The sequence below is a fragment of the Hemitrygon akajei genome, chromosome 3 (assembly GCF_048418815.1).
Source record: "Hemitrygon akajei chromosome 3, sHemAka1.3, whole genome shotgun sequence".
Lineage (NCBI taxonomy): Eukaryota > Metazoa > Chordata > Chondrichthyes > Myliobatiformes > Dasyatidae > Hemitrygon > Hemitrygon akajei.
In genome coordinates, this window is record NC_133126.1 from 42,391,067 (window position 1) to 42,409,894 (window position 18,828).

Consider the following 18,828-nt stretch of genomic DNA (forward strand, 5'->3'; position numbering starts at 1 on the left):
TTTGAGTCAGAGAGAGATACAACTTGGAAACAAGCCCTTCGGTGCGCCAAGTCTGTGCCCATTGCCATCCACTGTTTGCACTAATTTTGCATTAATTCCATTTTTATTCTCCGCATATTCTACCACTCACCTTTATCAGGGACAATTGACACTTCTGAATTAACCTAGCAAGATGCACCTCTTTGGGATGTGGGAGAAACCAGGAGCACCTTGAGATGACCCACGTGGCCACAGGGAACACATGCCAACTCCACACAGGTTACGATCGAATCTAGGGTTCTACTCACTGCACTGCTGTGCTGATGGGCTGTGTGACTGTATATTTATTTAATAGCTTATAGTTTTAGGAATATTGCATATGATTTTTTTGTAGCAACTATCAAAATTATTTAAATGACTTTTAAAAACAATGTGAAAGCAGTGAGAAGCCACAAGCCTTGTCTTGCTCACTGAGATGGATGTTGTTCCAATGCATACCCACCTCGGTAACAGAACATCAGCAGAAGCTGCCATTTCATTCATTTGTAGTCGGGTCACACCATACACATTTGTGGAGAAGAAACTGAATTAAAAATGAAAGCAGTCAAATCCTCATCTGAACTTTTTCCTGTTATCTGCATCTGCAAATGCACCATGTGCTGAGTTACAGGAAGATAATTGTACCCTTAGTTATCTAAAGCATACAGATATTGAAAGAGCCAAGATTCAGATTTGGTCTGGGGCATTTCATAACTGAATAGCTGTGAATACTCACTGAATTTTTAACATTTAAAACATAAACTTTTTATGTGAGAAAAAGGTAATGTACTCATGACATCCATGAAGCTGTAAGCCATACATAATAATAAAGATGATCGCTTATATTAGTTACTTTGACTCAATTGTTTTAAAAAGCAGGAGTTTACCTGATGCCTAAGCTATTTTTGTCTCAAAATAACACCAGTAAAAATAGATTGGTTAGTAAATCCATATTTTAATATGAAAATTGGTCAGATAGAGCAGTCTTCAATCAGAAATGCAATGAATTGAAAAATATCTACCACTGACCATATGTGTCATGTGAGCTGATATTTCAAAATAAAGGAATGGCCAGGATTTATTGCAGAACTACAAATGTCATCAGCCCACAAAAATTGTTGCTTTAAATATAAGAATCATATGCATTGGTCATGTTTCATTAACTTAAGTAGAAAGCCACTTCCTTCTTTCATTGATTTCAACAGGGAAGCCTGAGTGTTGAGCAATTTTTTAATTGAAGAGAATGACAGTGAATCTCGTGTTTATTAGTGTGTTTATTTGACTTTAATATGAAGGAATTGAAAACCATCTTTCTTAGAAATTGGCTGTATCTATGGCAAAGAGTACAGTCGATGCTTCGGGCTGAGACCCTTCATCATTCCAGTCCTGATGAAGGGTTTCGGCCCGAAATGTCAACTGTACTCTTTTCCATAGATGCAGCCTGGCCTACTGAGTTCCTCCAGCATTGTGTGTGTGTGTATGTTGCTTGGATTTCCAGCATCTGCAGATTTTCTCTTGTTTGTGATTCCAAGGAATTGTCTATATTTATATAACCATATAACATATTCATTTCTTGATGAAAGTTGGCATGAATTTCATTATATACCACCCACCTGTCCATCTCTACCAAAATGCCATTCCTGGGTCTTACCTACCAACAATCCTACTCTAATTGATGCTTCCGTTTACTTATGGATTTCTTTGCGATTTGGAATTTTTATGAAAATGTAGTGTAATTGATTCTAAAATGAGTGTATCTTCAGCTTAAACTCCACAGGAACACTTAGAAGAAGGGAAATTGACCCAACATTGTCATAAATTGGTGTGAATACTTTGATAATTATCATCCTCTGTAGCTACCAAATTAACGGCTCTGAATAAGTCAGTTTATCAAATACCTTACTCGCATTTGTCTGATTAACACCTTATTTTCATTCTGGTGAATTGGCATTTGTGCTGTCTACCCCCGTATCTCTATATCTTCACAAGCTGTATCCAAAACTGAGTGTAGTCCTGCACAAGGGATGTGACCAAGTTTCCACAGGTATGAGACGTACTGCCAATGTTGGTTCAGTAAAATCCTGCAAGTATAAGTAAATCAATATTAGTATCCTCTCTCTGGCCAAGGTTCCCAATATGGATACTCCAGCTACACTCCATCTAGCTAGCCAGTTTGTTCAATTGTGTCACACTGGACTCCTGCAATAAGCACTCTACTCTGAATGTTATTACATCATAGAACTATTAGGAGTCTTTCTGGACTCTCATTAGATCCTCACATAAAAGGTCCAATGACATTATCAACAAAGAGCTGTCCTAATATCATTCATTCAACATTCTTCAAATGAACGGAGCATAAAAGACTGCAGATGCTGAAATCAGGAGCAAAAACAAATTGTCGGTATCTGTGGAGGCAAATCATTGATCAATGTTTTGAGTCAAGAGTCTGATTCATAACTGAGAAGATAGTGAGTATATAGAATGCAGAGGGAATGAATAAGACAGAGGCTGGTAGGAAAAAGCTGGTGAATCAGCCAAGGAGGGTGGGAGTGGTGATAGGCAGATGGAGTCAGATGGAGGACGAGAGAAAGTTGAGAGGGAGTTTGTAGGTGATAAGTGGAACCAAATACTAAAAGATGTAGGCAAAAAGTCAGGGTATAGGAGAGTAGAGACAGAGATCTGGAAGTGATAGAACCTGATAAGGGGTGGGTGATTAGTAGATAGAACCAGGTTGGGGAGGGCAATGTCTACATAATTGATGTGGGGGTGGGGAATGGAAAAGCTGAACAGAGAGAGGGACAGAGATCCTACATGGACTGGTGAGAGTGGGAAAAGAAAACAGAGGCCTTGTTTAACTGAAATAAAATATTCAATAGTCATACCACTTGGTTGAAGACAATCACATGCACATGAATCTCTGAGTCAGCTGGAAGGTTTGTTTAAGTCCTTCCTTACACATACACCTCCTCCAACCTGGTCCATTGCATTCAGTGCTCACAATTCAGCCCCTCTACAGTGGCAAGGTGAAAAGCAGACGAGGCAATTGTTTTTCAGTGTACCTGTGCTCTCTCCACAATGGCCGCCTTGAGTTCTTGGATGCAGGTCCTTTCTACTCTCCCTCCCAATCCCACACCAAGTTGTCAGTCCTTGGACATCTCCACTGCCTTGGTGAGGCTAAACGGAGGAGCAGTATCTCATATTCAGTACCAAGTCCAAGGGTATGAACACTGGGTTTTTCAATTTCAAGTTACACACTTTCTGCGTTCGTTTTTCACTCCCATTAGTCCACCCAGAGTCTTTCTCCCTTTGTTCACCTCCATCCCTCTCCTCCTTGTTACTAAGATTCATCATCCACCCCCACCCCACACATCATCCTTCCTTTATCTGATACCATCTAAGACTAACTGGCACCTTCTCAACACTTCCCCCTCCCCAGCTTTGACCTTGGGTCATTGGTTCCTTATTTCTCACTGGCTCCACTCATTTCTGATTCATCCCTCCCCTTGACTTCTAATATACTGGCTACCTTCCCTCTACTCCAGTCCTGGTGGAGTCTCTACCCAAAACACCGACCTTCCATCCACAGAAACTGTTTAACCTGTTAAGTTGTTCCAACAGTTTTTTAAAAACTCCTCTAAATTAAACTTCTGGTCATTATCACATTGTTGGAGTTTATTGTAGGGATTAAATTTCCTGCAGCACACAGCAGTGACTATACTTCAGGCCTGTGGTTAATTTGGGGTTTCTTAAGTTGTGAAAAACTTTGTATTACCCAAGTGTTTCTTTTTTTATGTATGAAAAATTGTTTGCTAAATACAGAACTTCCCTCATGAGGGGATAAGTTATGAAATTATAACCAGTATTATTAGGAAGGAATACATACGATACCCATGTAACCAAACCCACAACAGGTACTGACAACTGCTAAGCTGCTGCCCACCTTATGAAGTCTTGTCATCTTCATAAACTGCGGTAGCAAGAGGAGTGATGGTGCAGGGGAATGAGTGCTGAAGATCCCATGGAGAGAGCTCTGTTTCGTTCCTCACTGAAAATCTGTTGACCCATAGGAGCTGCAGAATGTTGATAATGTCTTGCCCTGAAGTCAACCAAGATTAGCATCAGTGAAGATTTCCTCTAGCAGGAGATATTCTGACCGGTTTGTTGAAAATAACCAGAGGCCCAGGAACTAATTGATTGTGAACAAGATTTCTGGGACTGGAAAAAAAAACCATCAGGTCTTACGGAGAAATAAAATACAATTCCAAATATCCAAAAGAAAGATCTAACAAAAAAACCCACGACCTAAGAAAGTGGTTGGCGGAAAAGATGTAGGAGACCCTTCAGCATAGTCAAGACCTTCTACAGCTCCAATGCCCAAAACCCACCCTGTCAACAATAGATGAGAGGGTATCAAGGACAATGCCTGAAGAAAAGACTGCTTCAAAATGTCTTCAAGTAGTTCTCTGTTTTTGATTGGAGTGCCCTTGATCACTTTCTACAGCACAGCATCCATGATCTCTTGATGTCACAGCACCTGACAAAAACTGACACTAATAGCCCAGGACCAAATGAAATTCCTGAAGGAATTAAATGAAGTGGAGACATTCTTGAGGGCCACATCCTTCACCTGGAATGAGGAGAGTGTGCCAAAGGAATTAAGTCCAACTGAGGTAACTACAAAGGGTCACAGGGGAAGTTGTCACTGTAAGGATCCTCCACAACCATTTTCTCCAGGGACCAAACTATTTTTCCCAGAGACTCTGTATGGTTTCCATCCATCAAGATTATAAACTTAAGCACTTACACCCCTGCCGCATTTTTTATCTATGCTCCATCCACATTTCTGCCCACATTCTGTGGTTCTTGCAACTGGCTGGCAAGGATACTTTTGCAATGAATTAACACTGTTGTAGCTCGTTGACTCCAAATATCCGTGCAAATTCCCACAGCATCTGGCAACCCTGTGATCTTGGTTTCAGAGGCTGATTTCAGAACATCTTTCAAGAATGTGAACTCTCACAAGGTGTCAGGTCCTGATGGTGTACCTGGCTGTGTACTGAAAATTATACACACAAGAGGTTCTGCATATGCTGGAAATCTTGAGCAACACACACAAAACACTCTTGGAAATCAGCAAGCCAGACAGGATCTATGGAGGGAGAAACATTTGATATTTCAGGCCGAGATTTGATGAAGAGTCTTGACTTGAAACGTTGACTATTTATTCCCCTCTATACTGTAGATGCTGTCTGACTTGCCAAGTTCCTGTAGCATTTTGTTTGTGTTACTCAGGGTACTGAAAATCTGTGCTGATCAACTGGTGGGAGTGTTCAAGGACATCTTCAGTCCCTCACTGCTGCAGTTGGAGGAACTCACCCGCTTCAAAAGAGCAGCAGTTATACAGGTGCCCAAGAACAGCAGGGTGAGCCGCCAACAAGGGCACTGCACTCACATCTGCTATCACGAAAAGCTTCTAGAGGTTGGTTCTGGCTCCTACCTGAGCAGGCAATTCACCTACCACCTCACCAGGTCAACAGAGAAGACAATCTCACTGTCTCCCCAGTCTGCACGCAGCATCTAGACAACAGGAAAACAGATGCTTATTGGTTACAGCTCAGTACTCAACACCATCATCCCCTCAAAACTAATCACCGATCTACAGAAATCCTGGCCCCCTGTATCTCTCCTTGCAGCACCATCACCAAAGGCTCTCATGTTCACAATTTCAAGCAGCTGTAGAGAACTGTAGACTCTATTCTGGGCACAAGCCTTCCTGGCAGCAAGAGGCAGTACCTCGAGAAGACGGCAGCCATGATTAAAAGGCCCTCACCATCCGGGAACTCCCTCTTCTCGTTACTACCACAGAGAGGCCTAAAGAGAGCCACACTCAACTGTTTCAGGAATAGCTTCTTCCCCTCCGCTATCAGATTTCTGAATGGTCCCTAAGCACCACCTTCCCATTCCTCTTTCCCAGTATTTATCTTTGTAATTCATAGTATTTTTATGTCTTGCGCTTCATTGCTGTCACAAAAAAAAACCCAACAAATTTCACGACATATACCAGCGATAAAAAATCTGATTCTGGAGACGGGACACCCGGGAGTGGCATCTTGTGTCTGACCGACAGTAACCTGGCCGGGCACTCACCAGCGTGCTCAATCGTTACCCATGCCAACGGCGGTATTTCCGCGTGGGAGTCTTCATCTTCGAGAATCCACACAACTTCCTCAACTCCCGTAGACGGTCGAGAGGAAAATGATTGCTGTTTTATTTTTCAGACAACACACACAAAACGCTGGTGGAACACAGCAGGCTAGGCAGCATCTACAGGGAGAAGCGATGTCGACGTTTCGGGCCGAGACCCTAGATGCTGCCTGGCCTGCTGTGTTCCACCAGCATTTTGCGTGTGTTGTTTGAACTTCCAGCATCTGCAGATTTCCTCGTGTTTGCTCTTTATTTTTCAGAGGCGGTTAATGAAAATGTCGAGTTTGCTAAATGCACCACTGGCCCAGTGAGAGGAGAAGTTGTGCAAGGAGATCCGATACACGCAGCTTACTTTGTGCCCAGTCTCATGGCCAGACTCACTGCCCAGACCCAGACCCAGACCGAGACGCAGCCAATGGCAGGCAGGGGCGGGCCGGTAGTCGGGGGTGTTGACTTGCGGCTGTTCGGATTGGATGGCATTTGATCTAAAAAAGGCCATAAAGCACATACAGAAAATTTCGAAATAGAGAAGCTTAGTCGCTAATGTTCGACTTGGAGGTGGTACATCAAGTCGAGGGGAGAGAGCGCGTGTACTGGATTAATCTCTGAACCTGATCTGTGCTATTGATGCATTTAAACCACCGGAGCCGCAGCTCAGTGAACCCTCGGCTGTAACGCCATCAGGAGCCGACCAGAAAGGCCTGGCTTAGTGTGAGCGGCTCGATTGCGGAGGCAGTCTCATTTCATTCAGCTCGGAACGAGATATGGCATTGGATTTCGTCGCGGGATGCCTGGGAGGTGAGGCAGTGCAATCTAGGAACACGGTGCGGGTTTGATACAAATTGCTGCGTGGGGAGGTCGCGCCAGGCGCTGCATGGAGAGGCTACAAGCCGAGCGGATGCCACGTATTTACCAAGCGATGCCTTGATTTGCGGGTGCCGGTGGGGCCGCGCTCCGCTTCAAGGTCAGCTTAGCGGCGGGTGACTCGCTCAGACCGGGGCAAGGCGAGCTCTGCCGGCGGCTGGGAGCCTCTCGCTTCTCCTTCCCAGCCCGTTAGGCAGTGGCGACCTGAACGAAGACTCCATTCGGCGACAAAGCTTGTGTCGAATCTAGTCGGAAATCCTGGGATTATTCCCAGATTCTACCTTGTTACAGGGGGGGGATAAACGTAGTTGCCTGCCCCGATCCTCCTCGTGGCTATTAATAGCATTAATGTACGTGGAAATCCGTATCGGTAGCTGATGCATTCTTGGCAACAAACTTGAAGTGTTTGATGCAGAATTTTAAAAAAATTAACCATGTCCGATGTTGCATCCATGTGCTGATTTGCCTGGAGTCTCGGCGGAGCTACTTTTGTACCCTATAAATAGCACGTTTTATTTGTTTGACATAGGCTTTATTAATATTTATTCATTATTTATACTCAGTGATTGAGAATACATCGGCAGTGAGTCGAAACTATTGGAACTTCTTTTTGCGTATTTACGTAAAACGCAAATCTTGCTCTGAAAACTAAATGAGCAAAACTGACCGGCATCATTTTTAAGTTGGATATCCACGTTCCATATTTAATTACACAGAAAGAGTAGACACGGACGATGTATAAATATGCATTTATTGAACCACATTATGAGGGCTGGGAGTAATTAAAAATACCAAATAGCTGGGTGTGAGGTGGTATAATCTAATCAAATGCATCGGATGACATCAAACTGCAGGAGTCAGGCTGGAACGTTGAGTTTCTGTTGGATTCCGTGAGGCGTTTCCCTTATCAGGCTTTCCTTGACGTACCGTGTCCTCTTCCAGGTGTTTAGCTTGCAATTCTCAAAGCTTAATGAGAGGGTGAGCTGTGGAGGAGGGTCTAGAGGAGGTTCGTGAGAATGATTCTGGGAGCGAAAGGGTTAAAAGTATCAGGAGCATTAGATGACTCTGGGACTCATGAGCTTAGAAGAACGGGGTGAGGTGGGGAAATCTCGTTGAATCCTATCAAATATTGAGAAGTCTCAGTGGAGAGGGTGTTTCCTACAGTGGGGAAGTCCAGGACCAGAGGACACAACCTCAGAATTAAAGGAGGTCCCTTTAGAACAGAGATGAAGAATTTCTTCAGCCAGAGGGTGCTGAATATGTGGAATTCATTGTCACAGACAGCTGTGAAGACCGATCATTGGGTATATTTAAAGCGGAGGCTGATAGGTTCTTGATTAGGTTTTGGTGAGAAGACAGGAGAATGGGGTTGAGCAGCTGGATAATAAATGAACCAAGATGAAATGGCAGAACTGACTTGTTGGGCTGATTTCTGCTCCCATATATAACAGGCTTGTATGGGTATCTGCTTGTGCAGTTCTTTATGCTGAATTCTTTAGTTGTTAAAGTTGAAAATAAAATTTGAGGTCTGGTAGAAAACTTGTAGTTAATTAGGGTTCTTTGTAAAGCTGTATGAATTATTTATAGTCATCACATCAGTGTGAGGCCAATTCAACTGTAATGCATTTCCTTGCTTGAAAAAAATGCTTAGCCGTAATTTTAAATTGGTAACTCTGTGACCTGTCGTCTTTCATATTGGTACTACTAACATGGGTAAAGAGGGAAGAGGTCCTGCAGTTTAGGGAGCTAGGCTGCATGTTAAGCAGCAAGGCCTTAAAATGATATTTTTGGGAGGTGCAGTTGAATGGAAGTGGAAGTGGGGCAGGCATGAACATGACAAGATACTGGAAGAATGCAAGGCTCAGTTACACCCTCTTTAATGCAAGGAATTTGATCAGCACTTGGGGGTGTGATATTGCTGATGCAGACAGGGCTAGAAGAGGACTCGAGCTGATGACTTGGCATTCCATGTTGAGAACCATCTTGTGTGATATTGGGCAAAGGGGGAGGTGGGACACAAACTTAAGAGAAGTTGGCATTGCAGTATTGATTAACTAATCTGTTACTTTGTGTACATTTTCAGAGATTAATAACATCTTAGGATTTCTGTTTTTCTGATATTAACTGAGATTGCCTAGTTGATTTTTTTTTATTAAAAGTGTGTCCAAGTTCTATGTAGATTCCTATATCCTGTTCCTACTACAGATGTGGTGGCTCTGGGGGGGAAAAATTCAATATCATGAGGAAAGGGACAGGAAAGTCCAGAAATTAGGGTCCTGAATTGAGAGACGATGGGTTTCAATGCCATGAAGGACCTGGAGAAGGTAGACTGACAAATGGGACTCATTCAGCAGTGAAATGAGTGCTTGGGGCCAAAATGTTCCCAAAGAGGGGACCATGTGTCTATGGATCTCTGGATGTCAAGGGATATCAAGAAATGGGTAAAGAGAAAAAAAATGAAGCACTTGTCAGGCATAGAGTATTGACAACTGGAGAGGAGCTTTGTGAAGGGGCAGGAGATAGTTTAAAGAAACCTCTGCTTGCTAAGATAGAAGGAAGTCTCAAAACATTCTATCAGTGTGGTAAGGTTTAAGAGTATAACTAGTGAACAGAACATAGAATAGTACAGCACATTACAGGCCCTTCGGCCCACAATGTTATGCCGACCCTCAAACCCTGCCTCCCATATAACCCCCCACCTTAAGTTCCTCCATATACCTGTCTAGTAGTCTCTTAAACTTCACTAGTGTATCTGCCTCCATCACTGATTCAGGCAGTGCATTCCACACACCAACCACTCTCTGAGTGAAAAACCTTCCTCTAATATCCCCCTTGAACTCCCTCCCCTTACCTTAAAGCCATGTCCTCTTGTACTGAGCAGTGGTGCCCTGGGGAAGAGGCGCTGGCTGTCCACTGTCTATTCCTTTTAATATCTTGTACACCTCTATCATGTCTTCTCTCATCCTCCTTCTCTCCAAAGAGTAAAGCCCTAGCTCCCTTAATCTCTGATCATAATCCGTACTCTCTAAACCAGGCAGCATCCTGGTAAATGTCCTCTGTACCCTTTCCAATGCTTCCACATCCTTCCTATAGTGAGGCGACCAGAACTGGACACAGTACTCCAAGTGTGGCCTAACTAGAGTTTTATAGAGCTGCATCATTACATCGCGTCTCTTAAACTCTGTTCCTCGACTTATGAAGGCTAACACCCCGTAAGCTTTCTTAACCACCCTATCTACCTGTGAGGCAACTTTCAGGGATCTGTGGACATGTACCCCTTGATCCCTCTGCTCCTCCACACTATCAGGTATCCTGCCATTTACTTTGTACTCAGCCTTGGAGGAGACCCCACCTACTGCAAGGAGGAGGAATTATTGGATATCAGGGTCTGAGGATGGAGTGAATGTCTCTGTTTATAGTGTTTACACATTCAGCTGAGACCCACATTGAGGGGTGTTTGTGAGGGGTAACAGTGTTATAATCCCCTGGGGGTCTGGGTGGAACAAGGTACTGTAAGATGCCGATGTCATGGGTGAGCTTCAGGCGTTCAGCTGTAAACAATCTTGGTGAAGGGATCCAGCCGTATAATGTCAGGGATTACTCCAGTGTGCTGCAGCACGATGTCGGGGATTACTCCAGTCCTGCCCCTCTGGCTGTAGGGAGCAGGAAGGTGGCAGATGACTGAGATTTGAGTTGGTCACAAAGACCAGACTCCCCTAATGGTCTCTCCAAACTTCTCGCTGCCTTAGTAAAGCAGTCAGCATAATCAAAGACCCCCACCTACTGCAAACATTCTCTCTTCTTCTCTCCCCCATTGGCCAGGTGATACAAAAGCTTGAAAATGCATATCTCCATGCTTACGAATAGCTTTATTTATTTATTTAAAGATGTACTGCAGAACAGATTCTTTTGGTCCTTTGAGCCACACCACCAGCAACCCCCAATGATTCTGATTTAACCCTAACCTAATTGTGAGCCGATTATACAATGACCAGTTAACTTATCTGGTATGTCTTTGGTTCCTCCCTTGGGAGGAATCCAGAGATACCAGGGAAAACCCTAGGCATTCCATGGGGAGGACTCCTTGCATAGGGCGCCGGGACTGAACTCCAAACTCTTTCGATCAAGCTGCAATAGCATCGTGCTAACCACTACGTGCCGTGGTGTTCAAGAAAGGTAGAAAGGATAAACCAATGTTAGGATTATTTAATCCTAAGGATAAGGATTACTAATCCAAAGGATAAGTAATGTTAATATTGGGGAAAAATCAAGATATGATTAATGTACACTTGTAAAGGCAGAGACTATCAGATAGTCAGTATGGTTTTGTTAATGTTGCTGACAAGATAGGCAGAGCAATGACAGATAGAATTTAATCCTAATAAAAACACTTTGGAAGGACTCGTAAGGGAATATGGAATAAAAAGGACGGTGGGAATATTGAACAGAAAGATCCATCAAGTTGGCAGCACGTGAATCCTGATGAAAGGTCTTGGCCCAAAATGTCAGCTGTTTACTCTTTTCTATAGATGTTGCCTGGCCTGCTGAGTTCATCCAGCATTTAGTGTGTGTTGCTTTGGATTTCCAGCACCTGGAGATTTTTTTTTTCTTGTTTGTTGTACGTAAGTAAATTAGTGGTGAAGTGGTATGGGATACTGTACTCAAAAAGGATAACTCACTGTTCAAACCTCAGGTGAAATGCAAAATCAATTCATTGGTTTCCTTTTACTTGGTAAAGGTAGTGAAGTCTCTTTCTCCAGTCTTGGCGTGTTTCACTTTCACTAAACTGAGTTGGAAATTCATTTTTAGTCGTGTGCATATCAGAGCAGCTGCACTGGAGTAAGTGGAATTGAGTTTCAGAAACGGAGTGCCATCTGCAGCTGCCCCTCAATATCTGTGTTTAGCACAAGTGAGGGTGAATTTCTGCATAAGCTCTTTTTTGGAACTGAGAGAATTTAGATTCTTGTATTTCTAAAACTTTTATTGGCTCCGTGCAAAGCTGTGATTTGTTGATGACACAAATCAATTAAAGTAACTTGTCATTACACTTATTGGATGTCATACCACCAAATCTTCTCTCAAACTATTTGTGTATTTAAATTTAGCAAGCGATGTCTTTGGGTCTTTCAGTGGATGTGTGTGCACATTTCAGAGACTTTGAAGTCTGTCATTTTTAAAAGAAAATTTGTTCTTAATTTTGGTATATGCTATAATATTGCAAAGTGGGGTGTGACACTTATTCAAGTCAAGTGGCTTTTATTGTCATTTCAACCATAACTGCTGGTACAGTACACAGTAAAAACAAAACATCGTTTGTCCAGGACCCTGGTGCTACATGAAACAACACAAAACTACACTAGATTACGTGAAACAACAAAACTACTTTAGACTTCAGACCTACATGGGACTACATAAAGTGCACTAAACAGTGGAAAGCAGTACAATAATACACAAGACAATAGGCACAGTAAAGGGCAAATTACAATACAGTAAATGTAAACAATGTTTAACAGGAATTGAGAAGGAAATGAGCAAAAGTTGCAAAGGGAGTGGAGTGGTGTTCAGTTGAGAGAGTTGAGTGTGTGTGTGTAAGCTTATATAAGCAATATGCTATTGTTATGACACTGATACAATTACTGGAAATGTCCCCAAGTAAGAGTCAGAAGAAGAAAACGCGCATTGGCAACCAGACACTACTGCCTTTTCCAGTTGGGAATATGTCTGGATTGATACTGCAAGTAACTGAGCAGAAGTCTTTAGTTCAGGTACCTGTTGTGGTTTGTAGTCACAGAATAATTTGGGAATGTGGCCTGCTTTGGGGAGTCTACAGAACCATTTTCAAATTGTGCATATCTGCAAAAGAAAAATGTGAGGGTCCATGATGACAGAATCATCCTTTAGTTTTTGGGAAGGTGTCTGAGATCTTGTTGTTGCTTGTCGGGCCAATGGAGTCAAGAGTGCCGAGGCCAAGTGACCTGAGCCCTCTGCTCCAACCCAGGTAGATGTAGTTGGGTGAGGACTGGCAGCACCAATTCCAAACAGAGGGTCAATTCCAGTCTGATTTGCCACAGCATGAATAAATACACCTTTTGTATTTAATTATCATTGTAACCCAAGAAGTCCTTCACTGACTAATGCTCAGTTATGTTTAGGTTTCATTTTACATAGGCTAAAACCATTCTTTGAAAGTGCGTTCTGAATTGTTTTGATTGCTTTTATTGCCAATGAATGGATTATTACCTGTATTTAAATACCATCAATTTGTAAACAAAGAATGAATTTTATGTTAAGTCCAGCTGTTAACATTTTTTTAAGAATGTTTTGATTTACTGATAACTATTTCTGCCAAGACTTTTTAATCCTTTGCTCTTTGTTTACTGGGTTGTTTCATAACTTGATAGTGTCATAATCATCATAGATCTTAGCAGTGTACGTGCAGGATCACAAGATTGTTACAGATTTTTGTTATTTTCCTCGGAGATGTGCGTGTTACTTGCAAGGCTGTTACCTTCATCCTTTCCACTTGAACTGCTGCGGTCTCTTCTAACTTGTTGGGTCTATTTGATGAACTGCAGCTTTGATTGCTTTGCCAGCTGGTGATGGCACACCTATTTCCTGTTATTTAGAAGCCACGTTTCCTTTCTCATCTGTAAGCCTTGAAATCTGAACTTTTAAATAGCCAATTCTTCAAGCCATGTTTCAGTAATAGCAAAAATATCATGTGCCATACCTGCCTTATTCACATTACTTTTTGTATTTGTAAATACAGTTAAGCAAAACCAGATCTTTTACTTTCCAACCATTGCTTGCTCTGTATTCCATTTCCAGTAAATGTCTGCTTTTGTTTAACACTTGTTTAACAAAAGGCCGACAGTATACTCTCCCTTTGGAATCTGTGTTTCACCTCTCCTCCGTGTCAAGGTGCTAGAATGAATGTAAGAATATTCGTAACAGTGCCATTGACGAGGGTTGTATCTGAACAGTTAACTCAGCATGTTTGAGGTGGTCCACACAAGTTTTAATAAGGTTTTTAATAACTGTGGTTTTTTTAAAAAAAAAATCAGAAAGAAGCATTCCAAGGGAACCTAGGGATAGTGACACATATTGGCCTGGTGGAGAGTTATGATTAGTAATGGTTGGCTGGAGTATTGTGGGTGGGGACCTTGTTACTATTGGGATTACCGGGTATATAGGGTCCAGTGCTTGGTACCTTTGTTTCTTTGTAATATACGAGGAGTGATTGATAAGTTCGTGGCTTAAGGTAGAAGGAGTCAATTTTAGAAAACCTAGCACATGTATTTTTCAACATGGTCCCCTCCTGATTTGTGCATATAGGCTATGCTGTAGCCCTGATTTTTCACTTCTGTGTCGCTCTACGCCGTAGCGAGCATGCATTGGTGTGTGCCAAAATGCTAGTTGGCAGTAGGGTTTCTTTGCCACAGTGAGTTTCTTTGTGAGAGACATGGACGAGGAAATGCATTTCAAACATTTTCGCATGTCGGCAAGTAGATTTGAGGATTTGGTTCATCTATTTCGTATCGGTGTACAGACATGGCAGAGAAGAAGCAACTGGAAATGCAATGCTACCAAGCGGACCAATCACAGTTGTTGCAGTCTGCGACGCGTGAGTTACTTTTCTGGGGAGTTGCATGTCACCCTACGGCGTAGGTACACGGTGTAGGGTACGCAGTACCTATGGCATAGATGCGCTGCAGAAATACAAATTGGGCTTTAGTCCAACGGTCATGGAGCATTCGGATCTTGGACCTCCAGAAAGTGTTCACAGATGGTTGATTGATAAGTTTGTGGCCCAAGGTAGACAGAGTTGAGTTATACAGCTCTCGTTACATGCAGGTCAACTCTGAGTGATTATGCAGAAAGTTTGAAGTTAGTAACTCAACTCCTACCTTTGGCCACAAACTTATCACCCCTGTTGAGTTATTAACTTCAAACTTTCTGCATAATCACTCAGAGTTGACCTGCATGTGCATGTAACGAGAGCTGTATAACTCAACTCTGTCTACCTTGGGCCACAAACTTATCAATCACCCCTGCTTTGGACACCTTCTGGAGGTCCAAGATCCATATGCTCCATGACCGCTGGACTAAGTGTGTAAATGTAGGAGGGGACTATGTTGAAAGATAAATGTGCTAGGTTTTCTAAAATTGACTCCTTCTACTTTAGGCCACAAACTTATCAATCACCCCTCGTATATACATTACTAATTTTATATTTGAGTGTAGATGCATGATAGAGGAACTTGCAAACAATACACTCATTGTGTAGGTGACAATGAGGAGGAAAGCTTTAGATTTCATGAAGATCAAGATGGACTGGTCAGTTGAAAAGACCTTCCAGTTAATTCCAGAATGGTTTAATTCTGAGAAGGGTGAGGTGAAAATCCACAGTGAAGGAATGCACAATAAATGGAAGGACGCTGAGAGCTTCAGAAGGAATGTTTATTCAGAGTCCTCAAGATAGCAGGACAGGTGGTTCAAAAGGCCGACAGTATTCTCTTATTTGCCAGTGTATAGAAAATAGGCAGCGTAGTCCAGCAGAACTACACTGTTTTCACCATTCAAGTAATTTTCATAGATGCACATCACAGGAAAAATTAATTGCACTTGTAGATGCAAAACAAGTTTACATATTTTGCCGGGGGAAAAACATGAGCATCGGGCCTGTTTATCTTTTTGAACCAAAAACACTGAGGAGAGATTTGATTAATATAAAATTTATACAAGGTCTGGATAGGTTCTTCCTGGTTATTTTATTTGCCTTGGCAAAGGGCTCAAAAACTAATGGAGGCACAGGACTCCAGATGCTGGAATCTGAGTCCAACCAAAAGTGCTGGAAGAACTCAAATGGGTCAGGTAGCCTCCATGGAGGGAGCTATCCAGATGAAGGGTCTTGGTCCATTTCTTTCGATTAAAAGCTGCCTGACCTGCCGAGTTCCTCCAGTGCTTGTTGTGTTGTCCCAAAAACCAAAGTGATAGAAAGAAGAGAAGAGGAACATGATGTTTCACATAGATGGTGCGAGCAGTCTGAAACTCATTGACTTAAAAGATGATTTTATGGACTTCTGTGAATGACAGCTGGGATTTTTTTTCTTTGTTGCTTATTTCTGCTCTAATTTTTTTTAAAAAAACAAGTTCATGCAGAATCCTGTCAACTGAAAAATTAATGAATGCAGTTCCTTGTTCTTGATCGTACACATTAGGTGCATAGTCACATTTGTTCCGATGTTATTGCCAACTGTAGAATGCAGTTGAGAGTTTCAGAAAGACCGTCTCAACTTGGTATCGAAATGCACGATCTGTTCCTAAACTCTTGGCAGCATGGGGAGGGTGTGTCTTTTGTTGTTAATTTAGCAGTCACAAACATTTCTAATTTGTGTGAGGCACAGGAGAAAGAAATCTTGTGAAGCTTGTAACAACAACTTTAGGTTTAAGCAAAACTTTACAGTCGTGTTTGTTTGCAAAATGAAAATCGTGGAATATTTTTTCTTTCTTCCCTAGCTCCCATCACCATCCGGTCACTTGTGTGGGATTATAGTTTTTGGTGATTTTGAAGTAAATTTATTATCAAAGTACATGTATGTCACCATATACAACCCTGAGATTCATTTTCCTGTGGGCATACTCAAATTCATAGTAGAATAATAACCTCGATAGAATCAATGAAAGACTGCACCAACTTGAGCATTCAACCAGTGTGCAAAAAAACAAACTCTGCAAGTACAAAAAGGAAAAAGGAATAATAAATGAATAAGTAATGACTATTGAGAACGTAAGATGAGTCCTTGAAAGTGAGTCCATGGTCCATTTCAGGGATGGAGTGAGTGAAGTTAACGCCACTGGTTCAAAAACCTGATGGCTAAGGGGTTAATAACTGTTTCCGAACCTGGTGGCTTGAGGCTTCTGTACCTCCCTGATGCTGCAGCAAAGAGAGCATGACCTGGTGGTGGGGGTCCCTGATAACGGATGCTGCTGTCTTGCGACACTTTAGGTAGATGTGCGTAGTGGTGGGGAGGGTTTTACCCATGATGGATGGGGCCATATCCACCACTTTTTGTAGAATTTTTCATTAAAGAGCATTGGTGTTTCCACATAAGGCTTGTTGAGCAGCCAGTCAATATATTTTCCACCACACATTTATAAAAGTTTGGCAGAGTTTTAGATTTCATGCCGAATCTTCTCTCCAACAATCATGGGATTTTATACCTGTAAGACATAATTATCAGCTTAATGTAAATAGTTCTGTGGCTCTTTTGTGGTCTGTATGCATTAAATTCTGATTCTGAAAGTTAACAAATTTCGTGAAATATGCTGGTGATATTAAACCTGATTCTGATTCTAAAAGCCTGCCGGCTTTTCATGTTGATGTATGAAACAAACTTGGCAGAGTCAGCACTATGATTGGCATTGGCTAAGCATGTGTTTACAGAACTGCTACACTTAATCAGATTCATTAAGTGATGAGCACCGGGTTATTTCAATTGTTAAATAATTTGTATCATTTCTGGTGTGCTATTGTATATTGAAGTGAATCATCATTAACATATTGCACTTGCAGAGTTCTGGGTACAAAACTGGAATCATTGTTGGCATCATAGAAGTGAGTGAGCCATTTATTTACAGGAGTGTTAGCAATGGCTTACGTAAGCCAACACTCTCATTAGTGATGAGCTTAAAAACACTGTGCTTTAAAAGTTTACCAGCATCCTTTCATGGTGTTTTGATGTGTAGTGAAAATATCTACTTTGATAACACCTTTATTTAATGAAAACAATTGTGACCAAATCAGCTAAAATATACTTGTATGAATGTAGTATATTGAGACACAAGAATCACAGATATTCTTTGGGAATGTGGTCCATTTGCTGTCATTGAATAAGAAATGGAAGCTTGTATAATTGTAGCATCTCCGTATCTGTCACTTTCCTGGGTCATTAGCATTCAGAATGGAGGAGGACTGTTTGGGATGGCACACTTTGGGAGCACACACAAGCACAAACGTTAGGAAGGAGTGTTCCCATCTCTCCACCTTCATCACTGCCTGAAGAATACTTTTAATCCTGTTGCAATAGTGTTTTCATTTTTAGCTCCGCTGCAGTAGTAACATGGAGGGGATTTGCAGAACAGTTGGGGAATTCCTCAAACTGCATCTGAATTGGGTAGGCCAAAAGGCTTGTCCTGTATGGAATCACTGATTTATTTATTGAATGTCACCTTCACACCAAAGCTGGGGTCTATCCAATGCCAGTTATCAAACTGCAGATGACACTCACTTTAGCTTTTCCACCCATGTGGAGTGGAAGATTTGAGTGATTGCTTAAAAAGATAACTGCTGGGAATGGTATGGCAGGGTTCTACTTATCAGTCTGTGAGATCTGCCCACTACCAAGTTATTATTCTCGCTACTACCGTCGGACAGGAGGTACAAAAGCCTTGGGTGTACCAGGTACAGGAAGCGTTATAGTACAGCCACCAGGCTTCTGGACTGGTGTGGATAATTTCACTCACCACAACTCTAAGCTGATTCTGTGACCTGCAGACTCAAACTTTTAAGGAGTCTCTGCAAATCCTGTTCTCAGTATTTTTTTATTTGTAGTTTGTCTTTTGCGCATTGGTTATTTGTCAGTCTTTGTTTATGTGTGTTTTTTTTCACAGATTCTATTATTTCTTTATATTAAATATTTTCAGGGAAATAAATCTCAGGATAGTATATGATAACATACA

General features: G+C 41.9%; 1 protein-coding gene and 1 long non-coding RNA gene across 4 annotated transcripts in view; one reads left to right on the forward strand and one right to left on the reverse strand.

Moving 5' to 3' along the window:
* Positions 1 to 953: 953 nt before the first annotated feature.
* LOC140724906 (uncharacterized) lies at positions 954 to 6,601 on the reverse strand. The gene is made up of 3 exons (XR_012098217.1): positions 6,166 to 6,601; positions 3,959 to 4,114; positions 954 to 2,099 (listed from the first exon to the last, which is right to left on the reverse strand). It is a non-coding gene; the product is annotated as an uncharacterized lncRNA (long non-coding RNA).
* Positions 6,602 to 6,673: 72 nt separating this feature from the next.
* slc25a29l (solute carrier family 25 member 29-like) overlaps positions 6,674 to 18,828 on the forward strand; it is a 37,742-nt gene continuing 25,587 nt past the window's right edge. For all 3 annotated transcript variants that reach the window (XM_073039676.1, XM_073039677.1, XM_073039675.1), the window contains exon 1: positions 6,674 to 7,020. Coding sequence is in view for 1 of the 3 variants with exons in the window: in XM_073039675.1 (XP_072895776.1) it covers positions 6,987 to 7,020 (34 nt within the window). In the remaining 2 variants the exon portion in view is untranslated. The remainder of the gene's footprint in view (positions 7,021 to 18,828) is intronic.